The 18,356-nt window shown below is 50.6% G+C and overlaps 1 protein-coding gene across 1 annotated transcript in view; it reads left to right on the top strand.

Moving 5' to 3' along the window:
- Window positions 1-1,448: 1,448 nt before the first annotated feature.
- Window positions 1,449-18,356, top strand: part of PPP2R2C (protein phosphatase 2 regulatory subunit Bgamma) — a 137,949-nt gene continuing 121,041 nt past the window's right edge. Inside the window, exon 1 of the mRNA XM_059923925.1 lies at window positions 1,449-1,518. Within this exon, the coding sequence (XP_059779908.1) occupies window positions 1,449-1,518 (70 nt within the window). The remainder of the gene's footprint in view (window positions 1,519-18,356) is intronic.

Raw genomic sequence — 18,356 nt, 5'->3', positions numbered from 1 at the left:
GAGCACCTAGGAAGGCCTGCTGGTGTGTGTGGAGGGGGAGGGCGGGGTGGGGGTGGGGGTTGATCCATACCCGACACCCCTGACACACCCACTGGGGGCTGGGCTCCCTGCAGGGCGCTCAGTTCATCAGGCAAGGGGTCAGCTTGGAGGAGGTGGCAGCTCGCCAAAAGAGGGAACAAATAGCTTTTGAGCGCCTGCTCTATGTGAAGCACTGTGTAGGATGCGAGGGGGTGGCGGGTACACTTATGACTAAGGGAAGGGAGGGGGATAGGTTCCTGCCTGGCAGAGGGAGGAGTGACCCGCACTTCCCAGCCTGTTTTTGGAGCGTACCCAGCACTGTTTCTCCACTTTATCTCACCAGTAGGTAGAGAGGTGAGCATGAGAAGAGATCTCGGCGCTCTGCCTGGAGGAGGCCTACTACCTCCAGCCATCTCATCCAGAGTTTTGCCTTGTTTGTAGGGTGCTGATTCTCCCCGCCCCCCCAGTCCGCCCCCTAGCTTCCTCCCACGGGTCCAGTTTTGCGCTCAGGAGGTTCCTGGGAATGCGTCTGCCTACCCTCTTTTACCAATGAACGGGGGCTCTTGTCCCTACTCCCCACCCCCGGTCTTCCGCCGCTGTGAAGTCTCCCATTCTCCAGATGCGCCTTCAGCTGCACCCCGCTCCCTTCCCTGTTCTTCTGGTCGCCGCGGCCCTCGGCCTGGCGAGGCTGCCCACCTGTCCTCCCCTTTTCTAATCTCCCCACCCATGGGCAGTCTCTTACACAACTGGAGTACCTGGGCACGCAAGGTGACCCTCAAAGGTTCAGCTGACCCTGTGTCCCCCAAGCTGGCCATCTCCTTCCTCCCTCCCCCGCTGGCAGACCCAGGGACCAAAGGTGCCCACCCGCGAGGCCGGGAGCGCGGAGACGCAGCCTTTGCCGGGGCGCCGCCGCACCTGCAGGGTGCCGGGCTGCCCGCGCGCGCGGCGGGCTGCGCGGGCCGTGGGGGCGGAGGAGCGGGCGGCGCGAGGGAGGGGCCTGCGACAGTGGCGGCGGCGGCGGCGGCCCCAGCCCTAGCAGCCCGGCTCGGCCCCGGCTCGGTCGGCGCAGCGCCGCGCGCGTCCCCTCCCGCCGCCGCCGCCGCCGCATCCAGGCGCACCGGCACCAGGCCTCCGCCGCCGGGCGCACGGACACAGCGCGCACCGCCGGCCGGGATGCGCTCCCGGGCCCCGGCCCGCCCCCACCCGCGGCCGCCGCCCGCCCGCCGCGCTCAAGCCTGACCGCGGCGCCCGTCCCGGCCGCCCTCGCCCGTCCCCGGCTGCCCCCGGTCGCGATGCCCGCCCCCCGGGGCCCCGGTGGCCCGCGCCCCTGCTAGGCTGCGGCGGCATGGCCCGCGCGCCCGGCGCGACCTCTGCGGATTGCATCGGTGTGCGGCGGCGGGGCATGCCCAGGGCACCGGGCACGGCCTTCAATGGGCGAGGACACGGACACGCGGAAAATTAACCACAGCTTCCTGCGGGACCACAGCTATGTGACTGAAGGTAACGTACGTGTTGTCTGAGGCCCCCTCCGGCCGGCCGCGGCGTGGGGATGCCGTCGCACCGAATGCCCTCCGAAGGTTTGGACCGCGCGCTGTGTGTCGTGTCCCCCCACCCTACCCTACCCTGCCCCGCCCCGGGTCCGGGAGGGAGGGAGCCCGAGGGCGCCGGCCTCCGCTGCCCCGCAGCCCGAGAGCGCAGCGCCCTCCTCCGCGCCGCCCTCCGGCAGGCAGCTTTCCGCCCCCAGGCCTGGTGGCGTCCTGAATCGGCCCTGGCCCTCAGTTTTAAAAAAGCCACCTCTGCGGCTAATCTGGTGAAGAAATACCGGGGAAATTTAGTGGCTTAGAATACTGGGTTTGCCCTGCCCAGAGCCCGCAGAATTTTCTAGGCTGCCCACTCCCTGGAGACGAAGTGGGACCCGGTGGGGGGGTGGGGGTGGAAAATCCATTGCCAGATTCCCCTAGAGGCTCGCGGTCTTCGGCCCGTCAGTGGGTGGGAGAAGGTGTCTGGTTTGGGGTTCATCTTTTATTCCTGTCGAGTTGAACTAAGACAGGAACAGCTGGCCCTAAACTGTAAGAATTTTCCCCCAAAGTGGGACATGCCACCCCCAACAGGCCCTGCATTTGAAATCCCCTAAATTGGCCCTACAGCCCCAGCCCAACCGCCACTCCGAGGCTGGTGGGATCTAGAGGGTCAGCGGCCCTCTCTTATAAGCCTGTAACTTCCAAGGGCCCCTCTGCTCCACCCTGCCCAGGGCACGGTGGGGACAGCTCCCGGGCCGCAGCCGGGGGCCCGCGGAGTGGAGCCTCCATTGAGGATGGGGAGAGCTAGCCGCGGGGTGTCAGCATGCAGCGGTGGGGACACTTGTGCTGGAGACCTTCCCGGGTTAAGGGGCCGTCTGCATCTTCCCTGGGGGCTGCTGGACTGGCTGCAGAAGTGTTTGTGGGTTTTGAGCAAGAGGTCCCCTGGTGGGCGCCTCGGTGGGAGGGGCCCTGGGCATTGCGTGCCGCGGGACTGGTGCGCGTGGGAGCCTGTGTCAGGAACCCGTGTGGCCTCGGAGCGGTCACTCGACTCCAGGGTGCTGTCCGCCGCGCTGATGCCTGGCTCCGCCGGAAATGAGGCCGAGGAGCCCGTAGCCCGAGCCCTGCGGAGGCCTGGGGAGCCCCGGGCCAGCGCGGGGTGGGCTCCCGGGCGTCCTGACCCAGGGGAGCAGAGGCTGGGCGTGTAACCTGGGCGGAGATATGCTGAAGAGTGGCGCTCCCCGCTCCCCGGAGGAGAACTGCTGAGTCACGCTTTGCTGTTGGGTGTGTGTAGGAAGAGGGGGCAGGGCTGCTCAGGCTGGGTGAGGGCTCTGACCCAAGCTAGGGGTTTCGGGGGCGGGGGTCCCCAGGCAGCTGAAAGCGGTCCTTTGTCGCCTGCCTTGGAGAGGCTGAGGAAGGATCAGCGTGTTTCCTGGGTGTTCTTTCTGCTGGCAGCCTGCTGAGAGGCAGAGGTAAAAGGCTGCTGGGTTGCTGGCAGGTGCCCCAGTGGTCTGGCCGGAGCCAGGAGAGAGAGGGGATCTTGGCAGGTCCTTCTGGTCCGGTTTTCTGGAGGAAGCCTCCGTTTTCCCATCTCTACATTGAGGATGATGGGACAGGGCACTGGGCTCCGTGATTTAAAGTATTTAAAAAGCACTGCCTGACTCATAGTGGACATTTGCAAACCCCAATTCCTTCTTTATTCTGTCTCCCCCTGTTTCTCTCACAAATTCACCAGCTCTTAGAAGGGAGGAACAAGGGAGAAGTGCATAGTTATCAGAGTAAGAAGTGATGATTTTAATTCTTCATTCATACAACGCATATTTACCGAGTACCTACTATGTTCTGGTCAGTTTTAGCCCTGGGGACTGGACACAGGTCCTGCCCGTGGGCAGCCTGTATTCTAGAAGGGAACGCCGTTATGTGGATGGATCTCTTTTCCCCATCTGTGAAATGGGAGTGAATAATACCATCCTGCCTAGAGGTATTAAGGTTTCTGTGAGGGTCAGATAAGATGGTGGATGAAAGAACCGCCTCGGAACTACAAAACTACTTGGGCGCCTGGCAGCGCAAGTATGTGGAGGACCCATTATGTGCTGCGGCCTCACAGGAGCTCCATATACCCCGCATCCCTATTTTATAGATGAAGAAACTGAGGCGTGGCCTTTGTCCACGTCCCCGATTGAATGCCAGAGTGTGGAAGGCACAGAGCTCAGGTCCTAGGGAACCTAGGAACAAGATCTGACGTTCCCGCCCTTGAGAAAGCAATAACAATAATTATTAGAATTATATGAGATTTCTGGCCTCCCTGCATGAAAACAGACTTTCGCACTGTTGCATCTTGCCTGCATTTTGTGCTCAGAGCACAGAGTAAGTTACAGATTTGCATGTCAGAGAGACTTGTATTCAAATCCTTCTTCTGACTCTTCAGGTTCTGTGCAACCTCGGACAAGTTACTAAATGTTTCTGAGATTCACTTTCTCCCTTTAAAGGGAGGAGTAATAGTGACTCATCTTACAGCGTTGTTGGAATGATCAGTGGTTTTGCTAATTTAGGAAGCACCTGGCACAGTGTTTGGCCTGTTGGAAGCACTTAATAAATGGCACTGTTATCATTTAAAAGTCTTGTTCCTGGAGAAGCTTCACAAGCAAATAATGGATGCTGGGAGTTTGTAAAAGAGCCAGGTGTACAAATTCCTGTTCCACCTGGTCACTTGGCCACAAACACTCACAATACCCCAGTGGCTCTGATCTACTTCCTGTTCCTTAAGCAGGCAATTTTTTCTTTCTCTTGGGGTATTTGCACTGTCTATGTCCACTACCTGGAACACCCTCTTCCTGCTCTTCTTTCTCATCCTTTAGGGCTCAAGTTAAATGTCATCTTCACCAGTGCGAGTCTTGCTCGAGTTCCTCAATTTCTTCTTGTAAAATCTCAAATACCTTGGGGAGAGTTTAGGTTTTGTTAGTCATTCACACCTTAGTGTGAATTAGAGCAGCTTTTTCCCCTCTAACTCTTAGCTCAGCTCAGCTGATTGAGGGCTGTTGTGATCATAAGGCATGGAGTGCATGTCACTGTGGGGCACAGAGAACTTGGCAAGGATGGGTGAGTGTTGGGGAGAACAGTACAGTTGACAGTGGACAGTGGAAGGACCTGAGCCCTAGAGAAAGGGGCCCCAGGGATAGGAGAATGCCAAAGAGTCTCTGTTTAGGCTTTTCTCAAGAGCCAGATATGGCTCTAGGAAGGACTCTTCCTGGCTGTGTTCTCTTGCTGCAGCCCCAGGACTCAGCTTTAGGGTGGTTAAATAAACATTTTTAGGTTAGATTGAATCTACAAAATACATTCATCCTCCTTCATGCAGTAGCATTTACCAAGCACATCCTTTTCTGAGTCTGGCCCTGGGCAGGCAGTGATGGACCAGTGTACTCCCATCCCCCTTGCAGTGACTGGTCCCGGAATGGACGTGGGAGTCCTTTCTGGAGGTTGAGTGGAGAGTAGAGAGAGCTGCAGGAAGCTGGTCCCTCTCTTGTGATGGAACACAGAAGCCTCCATTGCTGCTGGCGGCCACCTTGAGACCATGGAGGGAGCCGGTCTGAAGCCAACAACACCGTTGCTGGCAGAGCAGACAGTGAGTGAGAACGGGGGACGCTGGTGACATCTGTGACTCCTGGATTAACCAGGCCTGATGTCCACCCCACCTCTGGGCTTCCAGTTCCGTGAGCTGTTACATTTACTCATTGTTTCAAACTTTCAACCAAGTCTCTGTTACTTGCAGCCAGCAGTACCCTGACTCGTACAGCCTTTACCGACTGTCTGGAAAACAGAAAGTCTGCCCTGTCACTCACGAACAAGATGCGAGATACATAAACCCAGGAGGGATGCTGATTTGTTTGCTTTCTGTTCTAGAAATCCTCTTTGATTTCTTTCATGCACTCAAGTCCAAGTTGCAGAGTTCTGATTTCCCCTCCTCGCATTTCCAGCCAGATGAGGTATTCCAAGATCTGGTGTCAGGAGATCTGCATTCCTGGTGGGGTCTGGAGACCTGCCTTCCCAGTGGGGTCTGCCCTGGGTCTGTAATCTTGGGCAGGTTTCTCTGAGCCTTAGTTTCTTCTCCAGGTTGTTCCTTAGATCACTTGAAACAAGGGATGTGCAATTATTTGATGCTGTAGCATCTTCTCTGTGGACTCCCCACCATGCTTCATGAATGGAATATATTCAGTGAACTCATGGCATTGAATGGCTTGGTGTGTGTGATTGTGCCCAGCCCAGGGCCTGGGGCACAGTCAGTACTTAATAAATATTGTCCATAAATAACTATGTCTGTTCTTTAGGGGTTAGAGTTAGACTAGCCCTTAGAACTGTCATCAGACTGGCTAACCTAATTCCATCCCCACCCCCAGAGAAATTGGGCTGAGAGGGGAGGTTACGTCTGGCAGTGACCTGAGCCAGCCCAGAAGGAGAGCGGAGAGCCAGCCTTTGATTTTTGAAATCTTTGTTCCTTTTGCTTCCACTTAGGACCACCCCTTCCATAAGTTTGCCTGGGTTTTCACGAGCTCATGTTGTCTCCACTTCAGGGAAGGAGGCTGCAGTGGGACACCGGTGGCTGTCCCCCATTAAGTCACATCACCTCTCTGAGCCTCAGTTTCCCTGCATTGCTTCCTGCCCTGGGTTGTCACAAGGTTCTCAGGAGCAAAGACCATGTGGACTCCAAAGGTCCACCCTGGGGAAGGGGTTATTGTTATCAGTTTCCCCAAACTGTCAAGGAAGCCAGCCCTCGCTTAAAGGTTGGTGCAGTCAACAAGTAGGGGTTTTCTCATTTTCTTGCTGCAAGATGGAAATCAAATGCTAATAAAATGTTTCCGCATCATCTCCTGATTTTTACTTGCTACAGTTTTTGGTTTTTATCCTTAAAGTCAGCAGAGCTAAGGGATGTTTCTCTAAGGTGTTTAGGTCTTGACACCTGAAGCGTGGCTGTATGAAATGCTGGGGCTTAAAGGGGAGGATTACAGAGTAACAATGCAGATGAAGAGGAAAGACCAGCCTCTAGATACATGTTGTTAGCCATTTGCCACAGCTCATGCCCATGTTTTTTAAATGCCCATGTCTGTTTTTAATAAAAGCTTTAATCTCTCTATATAAACCATTTGGAAGGGTACTTTTAAGCATGAGGTTATAAGAATTTTCCAGTGCTTTGCTGCAGAGCTGGTGTCCTGAGTGTGCAACTCGTGTAGGTCCCATATTCGGAAGGACCAGGAACCCTGCGCTTGGTTTAATTCTCTGCTATCCCCATCTTGAAATTTTTAGTAATTGTATCTTTGAACCCGTGTTTTGTAAGTGACATCTGATGGGACAATGGAGCACACCTGTGAACAGAAGCGACACATGCAACAAGCGATTCCACTGTTCCTTGTGCGGCTTCTGTAACATGCTTACCTTGTGTCACTTTGAGTGTCACGGAGCTCCCCAGCGTCCTGGGGCCACCAGAATTCTGCGCATAGGCACCGATCAGCATGTCTGTGGTTGCGTAAACAGGGGCACTGACAGCTCGAGAGGCCATGCTTTCCTTTTGAATCAGAACTTGTTTTGAATGCAGAAAGGAGGCAGTGACATTCTGAGAAGCATAAGGACCAAGGAACCCTATCATATCCTTTGTTACTCGTGTGACATCCTTGGGCTAGCTAATCATCGCTTCTGAAAATGATGGCACCAAAAGAAAGGGGAACATGGACAACCATAGTTCCTGTTCCCTTCAACTGTCATTCATCGAGGGTGGAGGTGTGTGCCTAGAACATGCAAGCGTCAAAAGGTGAAATAAAATGTGCCGTGTTCCCACTGCTCTGGTAAGAACAAGCTACGTACGCCTGTAGGAGCTACCAGATACGAATCGTGTAATTCAGGGATTCTGCATTCGAGTTCAGTGCTCTTCTATTTGCATTTAAAGCTGGAATGACACAACAGAATGAGCGATAAAATTCATGCTAATAATTTAAACTGTTTTTTTTCAATTGTCAGTAAATAGCAAATAACTAAGACAAGTCATGGGGGAAAAAGTGAGAAAGCTTTATATTTTTGTACCTTTAATGATACTTTTCCCTGCTTTTTATCCTCTGCATTTTCACTTTGCACTGGGCTCCACAAATGCTAGAGTTGGCCCTATTTTGCTGTAGGGAGGAGGCTGGAATTCCTGGGAGGGTGGAATCCTTGGCCCCGCCTCTCACCCCCTTGGCTTTTGTGATTGGTGGAATTGGTGAGAACCTGTCACTCATTGGACAATTTTTCTCTGTTGGGCGGGACTATAGTATTGAAGGTCTCTGCTTCACCCCTACCCATGGGGCCCCAAGAAGAAGCCTATGTTTCCCTCATTTCAGAGTCCAGCCTTTAGACCTGTCTCTCCCCACAGGCCCAAGAGGAGGGACAGTGGAGTAGGGTTCCCTAGCTCATTCCCCACCACGAGTTTACCATTAAGAAAGAAGAATTTTTTTGATTTCCTTCTTGTCCATCTTCCCTGTGTGTTCTCAAATCGTAGCAGGGAAGGGGTGTGTAACTGGTTACCTCGGCCCCGCCCCCAAATTCCATCATTTTATTGGCTGCACACTCTTCCGGTGATAGATGTCATAGTTCAACTCATCACCCCCGATTGATGGATAACTAGGTTGCTTATTTTCTTTTATAACTAACACTGAGGGAAGGAATGCTATGTGTGTAGGAAGACACCCTATTCCCATCCCTCCCCCCAAATCTGGAATAATTTTCTTCAGAGAGAGTCCTGCACATGCAATTTTACGTAAAAATTATGAACGTGTTTAATGTTCTTGACACACATTGACAAACTATTCTCTAGAAAGTTTCTCTATTTTACCTCATGCTGATCAGCATTAGGTATTCTAATTTGTTTGACCTTTGCAAATATCATAGATGAAAAGTATTTGTTTAAATTCATGTCTGAATACCAATGAGGTTGAACATTTTTCCCCTTTTGTTCAACAGACATTTACTGATCCCCCTTAAATGCCAGGGGGAGGTTAGATGCCAGACGTACAACATTGAAGAACAAGGTCATTCATGCATTCGTTCATTCAACAAACATTTCTGGAGCACCCACTATGTGCTAGGCACGGAAGAAACCCATGTCTCTGGGCAGGGAGAGTGAAGTGGGAGTGAGAGGAAGGAGGGAAGAGAGCTGAGGCCAGAGCCCCAAGGTTCACCAACATCTAAGGGACAGAGAACGAGAATTCTTGGTGGCCACCCACGTGGGAGATAAAACAGGAAGGCTCTGGAGTCACAGAACCAAGAGAATCCTGGAAGGGAAGGGAGGGAGGGGGTGCTGGCAGGAAGAAAGCTGGATCACCCAGCCTCAAATGCTGCCAAGCCACCAGGACAACGTTGGGAAGCGTCTCTCAGGTGCCCACACCCACCCAGCACCTGGTTCCCTTGGATTCTATTTGGTGATGCCATCTCTCCATGAGCCTTTATAGTCTGCACCCCTAGTTCTCCCCGTTGGCACGCAGAATAGGTTGCTCTCTGTGACCTCCTCTCCAGGAAGGCTCCTCACCCACCTGACACCCCCGCCCCAGTCTTCCTGCCCTGGGACAAATGCTCCAGGTCCCAGAAGGCACCATTTCTAGAGCTCCACGCTCCTGGTTTCATTTTGTGGACACAGGCCAGGCTGTGTCTTTGAAACCTGGGCCCATCTCTCCCAGGATCTTGGATGCCAGTGAGAGAGTGGGCTGCCTCAGGATGGAGTCTGGAGTTGCTGAAGCAATCTGCCAGCCCCACAGCACCCTGGGGTGTCCTGTTAATTAACCTTGGTCTCCTCACCAGTCAGCCCTTGTGCAAAATTACTCACCTGGTCTTCAGCATTAAATAATTATGAAACGAACATAATAGCCATTATTATGATCGACCATTTACTGATGCCAAATGTGATACTGAGTGCCTCATATTATTGGATCCTCACAAACCCCGGTGTGTGTGTGTGCATGTGTGTGTGTTTTACCCCATTTTACAACGGAGAAGACTGAGGCTTGGGCACTTGCCCAGCGTCACATGGTTTGTAAGAGGCAGAGCTGGGGTTTGAATGCCGGCCATCTGCCTGCAAACCCATCCTCCTAACCTCCACATTGCCTGGTTGGACCAACAGGGAAGGGACAGGTGGCCCATTCAGTTCTGGTTCTGCACCCAGCTTCAGAGGGTCTCGCAATTTGAACCCAGGGCGTCCTGGCACGGTGCTCACGCTAGACACGTAGCCGCACTGCATCTCTCCTAGCCGCATGTGGTGAAGGTAATCCACATGGGTCAGTGGAAGAAGGGATCCCGTCCACCGCATCAGTGGGGGAGATGATCACAGTTCTATAGAGGACAGGTGCTTTGGCACTAAAGGGAGTGGCATTCACAGGGTCGGGAGTGATGGCGTGCTGAGACACAGATTTCTAGTGCATTCCAGGCAGAAAGAATAGCATGTGCAGAGTTACACGTGCTTGTCCCTTGACAGCATCTGGGCTCCTCTACCTGAGCCCAGGTTGTAGTTGCCAGCCTGCCTGGGGACCAGGGCCCACCTGGGGCCTCTGTGCTGCCCAGGATGGCATTGCCTCCTTGCACAGTGGGATCCATTGTCCTCCAGAACCCTGGGCTGAATGGCACATTGAGGCAGAACAAAGGCTGCTCAGAGGTTCCGGCTGCCCCAAGCAGGGATGGGATCTCCAACTGCAGACCAGGGCCTCCTGTGAACCAGCCTGGCCTCCTGCATCCTCCGGCCCCCACGCCCTGCAGAGGTTGCAGCCCTGACCCCTGAGCTCCGCTCCCGGGCACGGCTGTGAGCCTTTGGCAGGTTCTTCAGCCTCTGAGCTAGTCTCCCCATCCCTAAAGGAGAGGGTGAACTACTAGCCACCTGGGCTTTTTGAATTAAGTGCAATAATGTGCGTATTGCACTTACATCTCAATAAAAGGGAGCTACTTGTGTTGTCATTATCAGCTTTTGAATTTCCTTTTATAATTTCAATAAAGTTTTAATGAAAAGCTTCAAATATCTACAAAAGTAGAGAAAATAGTATGTTGAATTGCTCCTCATCCATTCCCTCGCTTTTCAGCTGCTCTCAAGATTTTGCTGTACTTTCTTCATTTACTTTCCCATCCTTTTGGCTTAAGAATATTTAAGTAAATTCAAGACTCCTGTCATCTCACCCCTACATCAGCAGGCATCTCTGAAAGGTGAGGGCATTTCTTGCATAACCAAGTACCACTATCTCACCGAACAAAATGAGTACGAATTTCTTTCAATCTAAATTCTGGTCCATCTTAGTAAGTCAACTATACTTCCATAAAAAATAAACAAACAGGTTGATTGATTCTGGTTCATCTTAGCCATGTCTCCAGTTATCTCAAAAACGTCTTGTTATAGTTGGTTGGTTTGACCCAGGATCTAAAGTCCTGCATCTGCATCTGCTTGTTCTGTCTCTTAAATCTTTTCTGATGGAGACCAGTCCTCCATCCTGACTTGATTAAGACATTTGTTACTGTTTCGTAAGGATTACAGTTTCATCCCCACAGTCCGTAATCCCTTTCTGAATCCCAGTTGCCTGACGGGACCGGATGCTGACAGGTGTTTGCCTGGATCCTGGGAATCCCCTGGGCGTGCCCCTCTCTTTTAAGGACCCCTCCTCACCACTGATCAGCCGAGAGATCCTGGGCAGGTTGTTCAGCTGTGCACACCATCTCCACCAAGAGCTACCCAAATTGCAGACTCATGAGCAAAATAAATGGTTTCTGTTTGAAGACATTGAGTTATAAGGTTATTTGTTACACAGCGATAGGTAACTGGAATAGTCATAGATCCCCGAAATTGAATTCCCAGTACTGCCCGGCTCCTTCTGAGGCCCCTTCTCCAGCTGCTGTGCTCTCTCCTAGATTCTGTGGCTCCCTCAGGACCTTCCAGTAACTTCCTTCTTGCTTATGTTAGCCTGAGTCAATTTCTGTTCCTTATAACTAAAGAACCTTAATTCCCAGTCCCAGCCAGGAGGGGTGACTCAGCTCAGATCATAAGACAGGACTGGAACCTGGCCTTTCTGAAACATTGGACCTGGAGTCCTGCCTCATGAAACATCAGCGGATATATATCTTGGACATGCCTGTTTCCTCTGTACACAGCTCAGCACCTGGTACCCACCTGGTGCCCACTAGGTGCTGGATAAATGTGTGTTTGAATGACTGAGTGAACAAATGACACATCTTCAAATCTGACCCCAGAGTAGTCCAATTTTTTTTTCCAAATGCCACGCCTCCACCTGGCGATCTTCACTTTGCACAGTTCCAATGTGTACGGATTTCAGTCACCACAGTTTTGTTCAATAATGCCAGTCCCGCAATCACATAGCCCAGATTTCAGCTACCACAAAGTGGTAACTGTGAGTAATTGCATAAAGCAGAAACTTCGCCACTCACTCTCCAGCCCACAAATCACTAAGTAAATAACAGATGAGTATTGTGATCTGAGACCAAGTCACTTCTTTCAGTGTCTGTCTCTGGTTGGTCCCTGAGTATCTGTTGGTTCACACATAGACAGCAAAGCATGTGGTGATGTTGCCTCCTTGTTTCCTGGTGATAAACCCACATGACATTTTACAAAAATGGATAGTCAAAGGAGGAAATTTGGCCCACAAAGACGACGCTCAGAAAAAAAAAAAAAAAAAGGAAGAAGAAAAGTAATAATGCTGACAGAGAAATTTGGATTGGATGTAAATGGAGTTATAGAGGAAACTGCTGATTCTGGGAATGTTGAAGCTGTGACCATTCGAGACTCTTATATGCAGCCAGGGGAACTAAGTAACTAAGTCAAGGTGAACTTATTGACATAAATGAGAGAAGTGCCTGTGACAGAAAAAGTGAAGATGTCCCAGGGGAGGTGACGCTGGCAGCACACTTCATGCTAAAGGAACTCTTGAAGATATTTCACAGTGTTGGAAGTGCAGAGGATAGAATCTTGGAAGCTGATCTAAACTTAGAAAGGCAGTGCTTCAAGGCATAGAAAAGATGTTTGCCCAGCATCGCAAGTTATCCAACAAGCAGAGGAAGCCAGCACCGTTGAAACTAGTCTGGATACATTTTTTACAAAGAAATAACACACTTGAATTCTCAATGTTTCTAATGTTTTACATGACTGTGTACTCAATAAAATATTAGTTTTACTCTTTTTTTATTACCCTATACATTTATAACCATCAGTAAGAGAGTTTTTAATGTGTTTAAAAAGTTTTTTTTTAAGATCCTGGAACTTTTGTACTTTCCACATTGATTATTAAGATCACTTTGAGTGTTTCAGCTTGCATGGTCATTTTTAGGGTTCCACACAGTTGAGCAAAGTGAGGTCTCCCTGAACTCATGCCAAATGGGCAGTGTCTATCCTGTGTAGCCCTTCCACATGTCAAGGGCATGGTGATGTTAAACCATGGCTGGAGGACTGGAGTCAGTATCTTCCTTATTGAAAGCAGCAGCTCAAGAATATTAAATAACTCAAATTCCTCACTGCAAAAATGGTTAGGCAGCCAGTAGATCGCTGGGAGAGAGGCACTTCCGTCCACTGTTTTCACTGTGCAGATCGCTAGCCAGCCTGTCTGCTTCGGGAACAATCCATCGTGGAATGAACTGGCTGAAGGAGTCAAGGGCTGAGCGATAGTGGTTCCTACACCAGATTTCAATGTGAAAGGTGATTAAAAAAAAAAACAAAAACCTGAATATTTTCCCCAAGGAGAGGTAAGGCTCTTTACTGAAGCTGTGAAAATATAATCCATCATCATAAGGTGTCCCATATTGTCATACTCTGGGAGCCAAGGTGCATGTATGTTAAGATGCTCCTTGCACGATTTTAAATTTCTTTATTTTATCTCATTGCAGAAACGTTTGAAAATGCAGAAAGTAGAATAAAGAGGGGGAAAAAAATAACATCCTTGACTCCATTGCCCCAGAAACATTGTTCCAATTTTGTTCTATTTCTTTCTTACTGCCCCCCTGTAGATTGTAATATAAATACAGTTGTTTCTTTTAAAATATTAAACGTGCTGAAACATTCCCCTCTATTATTACAGACTCTGAGTAAACAGTTTTTAATGGCTGCGTAATAGTCCATCACGTAGATTTAATTACTTATTCAGTAACTGTGTAGGCTTCATCCACCAGACTGGGGCTTGTTGCCTACAGTGGGTATGTGGGTGGGGAAGGAGGATACAGGAAAGAGGAGGAATCAGGCCCACCTATTCCCCTGAGAACCTCTGGAACCAAGGAGACGTGAACAGGTGATCATAATACAGTGTGATGGGAGCTGGAATGCAGTGGGGTCCTGCCGCAGCCTGGGAGCAGATGGGCAGAGAGGCTGAGTCCAGAGCAGAGGAGCAGCTTGTAGGAAGCAGGCGAGAAGGCATCCCAGGCAGTAGGGGTGTTATGGACAGAAGTTCGCAGGTGAGAATCAGTGTGGCTCTAGGGTTGCCGGAGCATTAACTTGTGGGTCTTGGAGCTCCTGGGCAGTCGTGGTGGATGAACAGACCAAGGGACCTTGGTAATCTGTAATCTGTCCAGGCAGAGAAGAAAGAGGGAACCGAGAGTGACCAGAGGTCTCTGGAAGATTAGAGAGTGAAGTGGGGGAGTGAGGTTCAGACTGGGACGAGAGCACTTCCAGGAGAGGCGAGAAAGCCCCAGTGAGGCGCCCAGAGCCGGCAGTGGAAGGGGATGGAGGTGACGGCGGCGGGAAGGAGAGGTTGTCGAGGCAGGGCTGGGGCGGCGTGCTTGGTGGAGAAAGGAGGGTTGAGCCTCCCCTCATCGTCTCTGGTCGATACCAGCCTGTTCCTAAGGCTGGTAGGTACGGACGCCAGTGCGTAGAGGGTGGAGAGACCGCCCACTCTCGGACACTCATATCCCAACTTGGGTGTTCTAAATTAAGATGTGATGAGCATCCTTGAGAATGTACCTTTTTTCTGTATTTCAGGTTATTCCTATCTCTGGCTATCTGGGAATGCAATTTCTTCATGAAAACATAGGAGTGTTTTTAAAGGGCTTGAATAAGGATTTGAATATCATGTCTACTAAACTAAAAATAAAATGTATCAAAATTTTTCATGTGGGTGATCTTTAAAAGAGTCAGTCCCCATGTATAATGCAGCTCTGGAGTAATCTGTAGATTACGGCAAACCCATCAGTCTCTGTCTCTCTTGCTTTAAAAAAAAAAAAGGATCAATTTCAGCTCCAATACATGGTGACTTATGGCTGTGATCATTGTCTCTTGATGTGTGTCTGATGGGTGATGGGGCTTTGGCTGCACAGGAGAAGAATTGTGCTGTGACCCTTTTCTAGCGTGTACAGGTATCTCGTCTTCATGGTAGAATAGTAATGGTGATGGCTATGACGAGGGAAGCTGCCATTTCTTGACTGCAACGATGTCATGAGACATATGTTTATGATCTCATCGGAACTTTATGCCCACTATGGGAGGTGGTGGGAATGACCCCCTTTTATATCCCAGGAAACGGAGCCCCAGAGAGGTCAGGTCACACACCTGAAGTCACACAGTGGTGTCATGGTCACTACTACTACGCAACAAATCGTTCTAAATCTTAGTGGCTTAAGACAACAGCGGTTTTATTATGTGCCCTGGATTCTGTAAGTCAGGAATTTGGGCAGATCTGTTCTACATGACAAATGCTGCATCTTCCTTCTAGGCTGCTGGGCCGGCTGCTCTGGGGGTGGGAGGGTCCAAGATGGTTTCGCTCACGTGTTCTGTGTGTGGTGGGGCTGGTTCCCTGGGGATCATAGACGTGGCCTCTCCAGCATGGCGGTCTCAGGGCACTGGGACTCCTTGGGTGGCAGCTGGCTTTGCCAAATCAGGTGTCCCAGGATCCAGGTGCGAGATCTGACTTGCTGACCTCCTCGGAGTCTCCCATCACCAGTTGTGTGACTTTAATTCAGTCAAGTCACAGGCTGGCCCGGGTTGGAGGGGAGTTAGATTCTGCCTTTGGATTCAGGAAAGGCCAGGTCACACTGTGGAGAACAGATGGGATGGGAGACAGTGCTGGGACCCGCTTTGAGAAGCAGTCTGCTGCAGACAGCCGGCTGAGCCAAAATCCGAACTGGGATGTGTCTGACCTTGAAGGTGCTGCACCTCCCTTGTCTTCCTGACCAGTAACAGGATGCAGAGACCTTGTCATCCAAACCATTTCTCTGTTCAAAAATATGAAAAGCATCCCATACTGTTGCCTATTTAAATACAGAGTTTGTGACAATGTGGATCAACCTTGAGGTCATTATGCTAAGTGAAGTCATACCATATGATCTCACTTATATGTGGAATCTAAAAAAGTCAAACTCAGAGAAACAGGGGCTAGAATGGTGGTTGCCAGGGGCTAGGAGTGGAGGAAATGGGGAGATGTTGGTCAAAGTGTCCAGTTATAAGATGGATAAGCTCTGGGGATTTAATGTATAATCTATACATTATATAATATATATAATCTATAGTATAATCTATAGCATGGTGACTATAGTTAATAATACTATATTATATATTTGAAAGTTGCTAAGAAAGTAGATCTTAAATATTCTCACCACAAAAAGAAATGGTAATAATGTGATGGGATGGTGATGTCAGCTAACAACATGGTGGTAATCATTTTGTAACATATAAGTACATTAAATCAACACATTGTATACCTTAAACTTATTCAGTGTTATTTGTAAATTACATCTCGATAAAGTTGGAAAAAATAAATACAGAAAACAAGAGGTGAGTAAAAGCTTTTTTTAGGAGGTAGACTAGATTCCCACAGACCCGCCTCCCTGTGTGCATCAGGCAGAAGTTATTGATACAAATGGGGGTCAGGTCGGGGTTCACCCTGTCAGTCACTGCCCCACCCCGGCCCTTCCCCGCTGCAGGTGTGCTGTGCTATGCGATGCCCACATCTGGGATGATGGCCTTGGGCGGAGCTGTGCTTTCCTTCTTGGCAGCCCCCTGTCACGGGGGGAAGACTGCAGAAGGGAACAGGTGAGCTAGCTGGGTTTTCTGCTCAGCTTGACTCTAAGGACACACCGACCTCCTGGATCATCTTATTTGCCCAGCCTCGAGGAAGCAGCTTTATTGGAAACCGTTACAGCCTGGTGACCTGTCCCAGACACGGCCCACGTGGCATCCACCCAATGGGTAATGGGGACCACTGTCCGAGTGCGTGTGATGGAAGGGAAGGAAGCCACCCTGCCGTTTAGCGAGAGGGCATGCGTGCCTGCCCCAGGCTGGGTGAGCAGTGTCCAGGCATTGCCCCTGGGGCAGGCGCTGTCATTGTCCCAGGTGGGGAGCTGGGAGCTCGGGGAGGAGAAGGGACATGCCGAGTCTAGGGCTCTCGTCCAGTCTTGTTCTGAATGAGAGGTGGATTAGCATCATCTTAAAATCATCCCTGTGTCCCCCAGGCAATGATCTTTCCCCTCCAGGCCCTTCTCCTCTGGGGGTGGGGAGGGGACATTGGGCCACATCAGAGGCTCCCACCAAGCTCTCAGCCTCAGGGTAAGTGTGTGGGGGGATCCCTTTCCTCTGGGTGTCAGCAAAGCTAATGGAAAGAGTCTCTGTCCACCAGGGTGCAGGTCACAGGACAGGCGGGCACCTTGGTTTGGCTGCCGTGTATGGGCTCAGCCTGCCCGCTCGGACCCTGGCCAAACAGAGACCCCAGCTGTCAAGATTCACATCTTTAATTTTTTTTTTTTAAAAATAGCTCTATTAAGATATAATTCACATGCCATACAATTCACCCATTTAAAGTGTGGACCTTTTAGTATATTACTCAATTTTTTTTAAAATTGTAGTAAAACATACGTAACATAAAATTTGCCATTTTAACCATTTTTAAGTGTGCAATTCAAGGGCACTAATTACATCCATAATATCATGCAACCATCACCACCATGTATCTCCAAAATGCTTTTATTACTCAAACAAAAATTCCGCCCCCATTTAACAGTAACCCCCCTGACTCCGCCCCGGTAACCTCTGAGCTGTTCTCTGTCTCCATGAATTTGCCTCTTCTAGGACCACATATAAGTGCAATCATAGATTATTTGTCCTTTGTATCTGGCTTGTTTCATTGAGCAGAATGTCTTCTAGATTCATCTACGTTGTGCAGTTGAGAAGGAGAGTAGATCTTTTAAATGCTGAGCTTCTCTGGGGAGAAAACTCAATCATGAAGGTGGCTTGTTCTGCGGGAGGGAGAGGCGGGGAGGAGGGACCCCACCGTGCACCAGCCACAGCCCCGTCACACACGGCATCCTCCTGACTGGACAGCTTCCCAAAGGCCCTCCTCTGCCCCAGCCAGGGGACACGGTGGGGACAGATCCACCACCCACCCCTGCCAACCATTGCATCTTCTTGTTGCACCTCATCTCACTGAATTGTGAATAGCCCTGGAGGAGGGGGTGGTTCTGTCCATTTTACAGATAAGGGAAGTTAAGTCCCAGAAGTTAAGACCTCCCTCGGCCAGGAGGAGGCAGAGCTGGGGTACACTGGGGCTGGTTCCCAATGCCGCGGGCACTCCGATGCCTTCGAACTCCACTCCTTCCCTTTGGGGGCCCCTCCCCCCCATGCTTTGTCCCTGGTGCGTGTACATCTGTAGAGTGGACGGGCACCAAGGGACTCAGGTGTCCGCTGCCCATGCACAGTTGACCTGCCTTGGCCCCTCTCATGCCTCCGTATCTTCAGCTCTAAATCGGGGCCAGAGGACTCTTGGGGTCCCCTCAAGGGGGGTCTGAGATAACACATTATGTGCACCTGGTACTCAGAAAGGTCCCATCAGGTGTTTGTCTTTCTGCTGA

This window comes from Balaenoptera ricei, chromosome 5 (assembly GCF_028023285.1).
Source record: "Balaenoptera ricei isolate mBalRic1 chromosome 5, mBalRic1.hap2, whole genome shotgun sequence".
In the NCBI taxonomy this organism is placed as follows: domain Eukaryota; kingdom Metazoa; phylum Chordata; class Mammalia; order Artiodactyla; family Balaenopteridae; genus Balaenoptera; species Balaenoptera ricei.
Note: the sequence above shows the minus strand (reverse complement) of the source record. Positions and strands in the feature narration are given on the sequence as shown.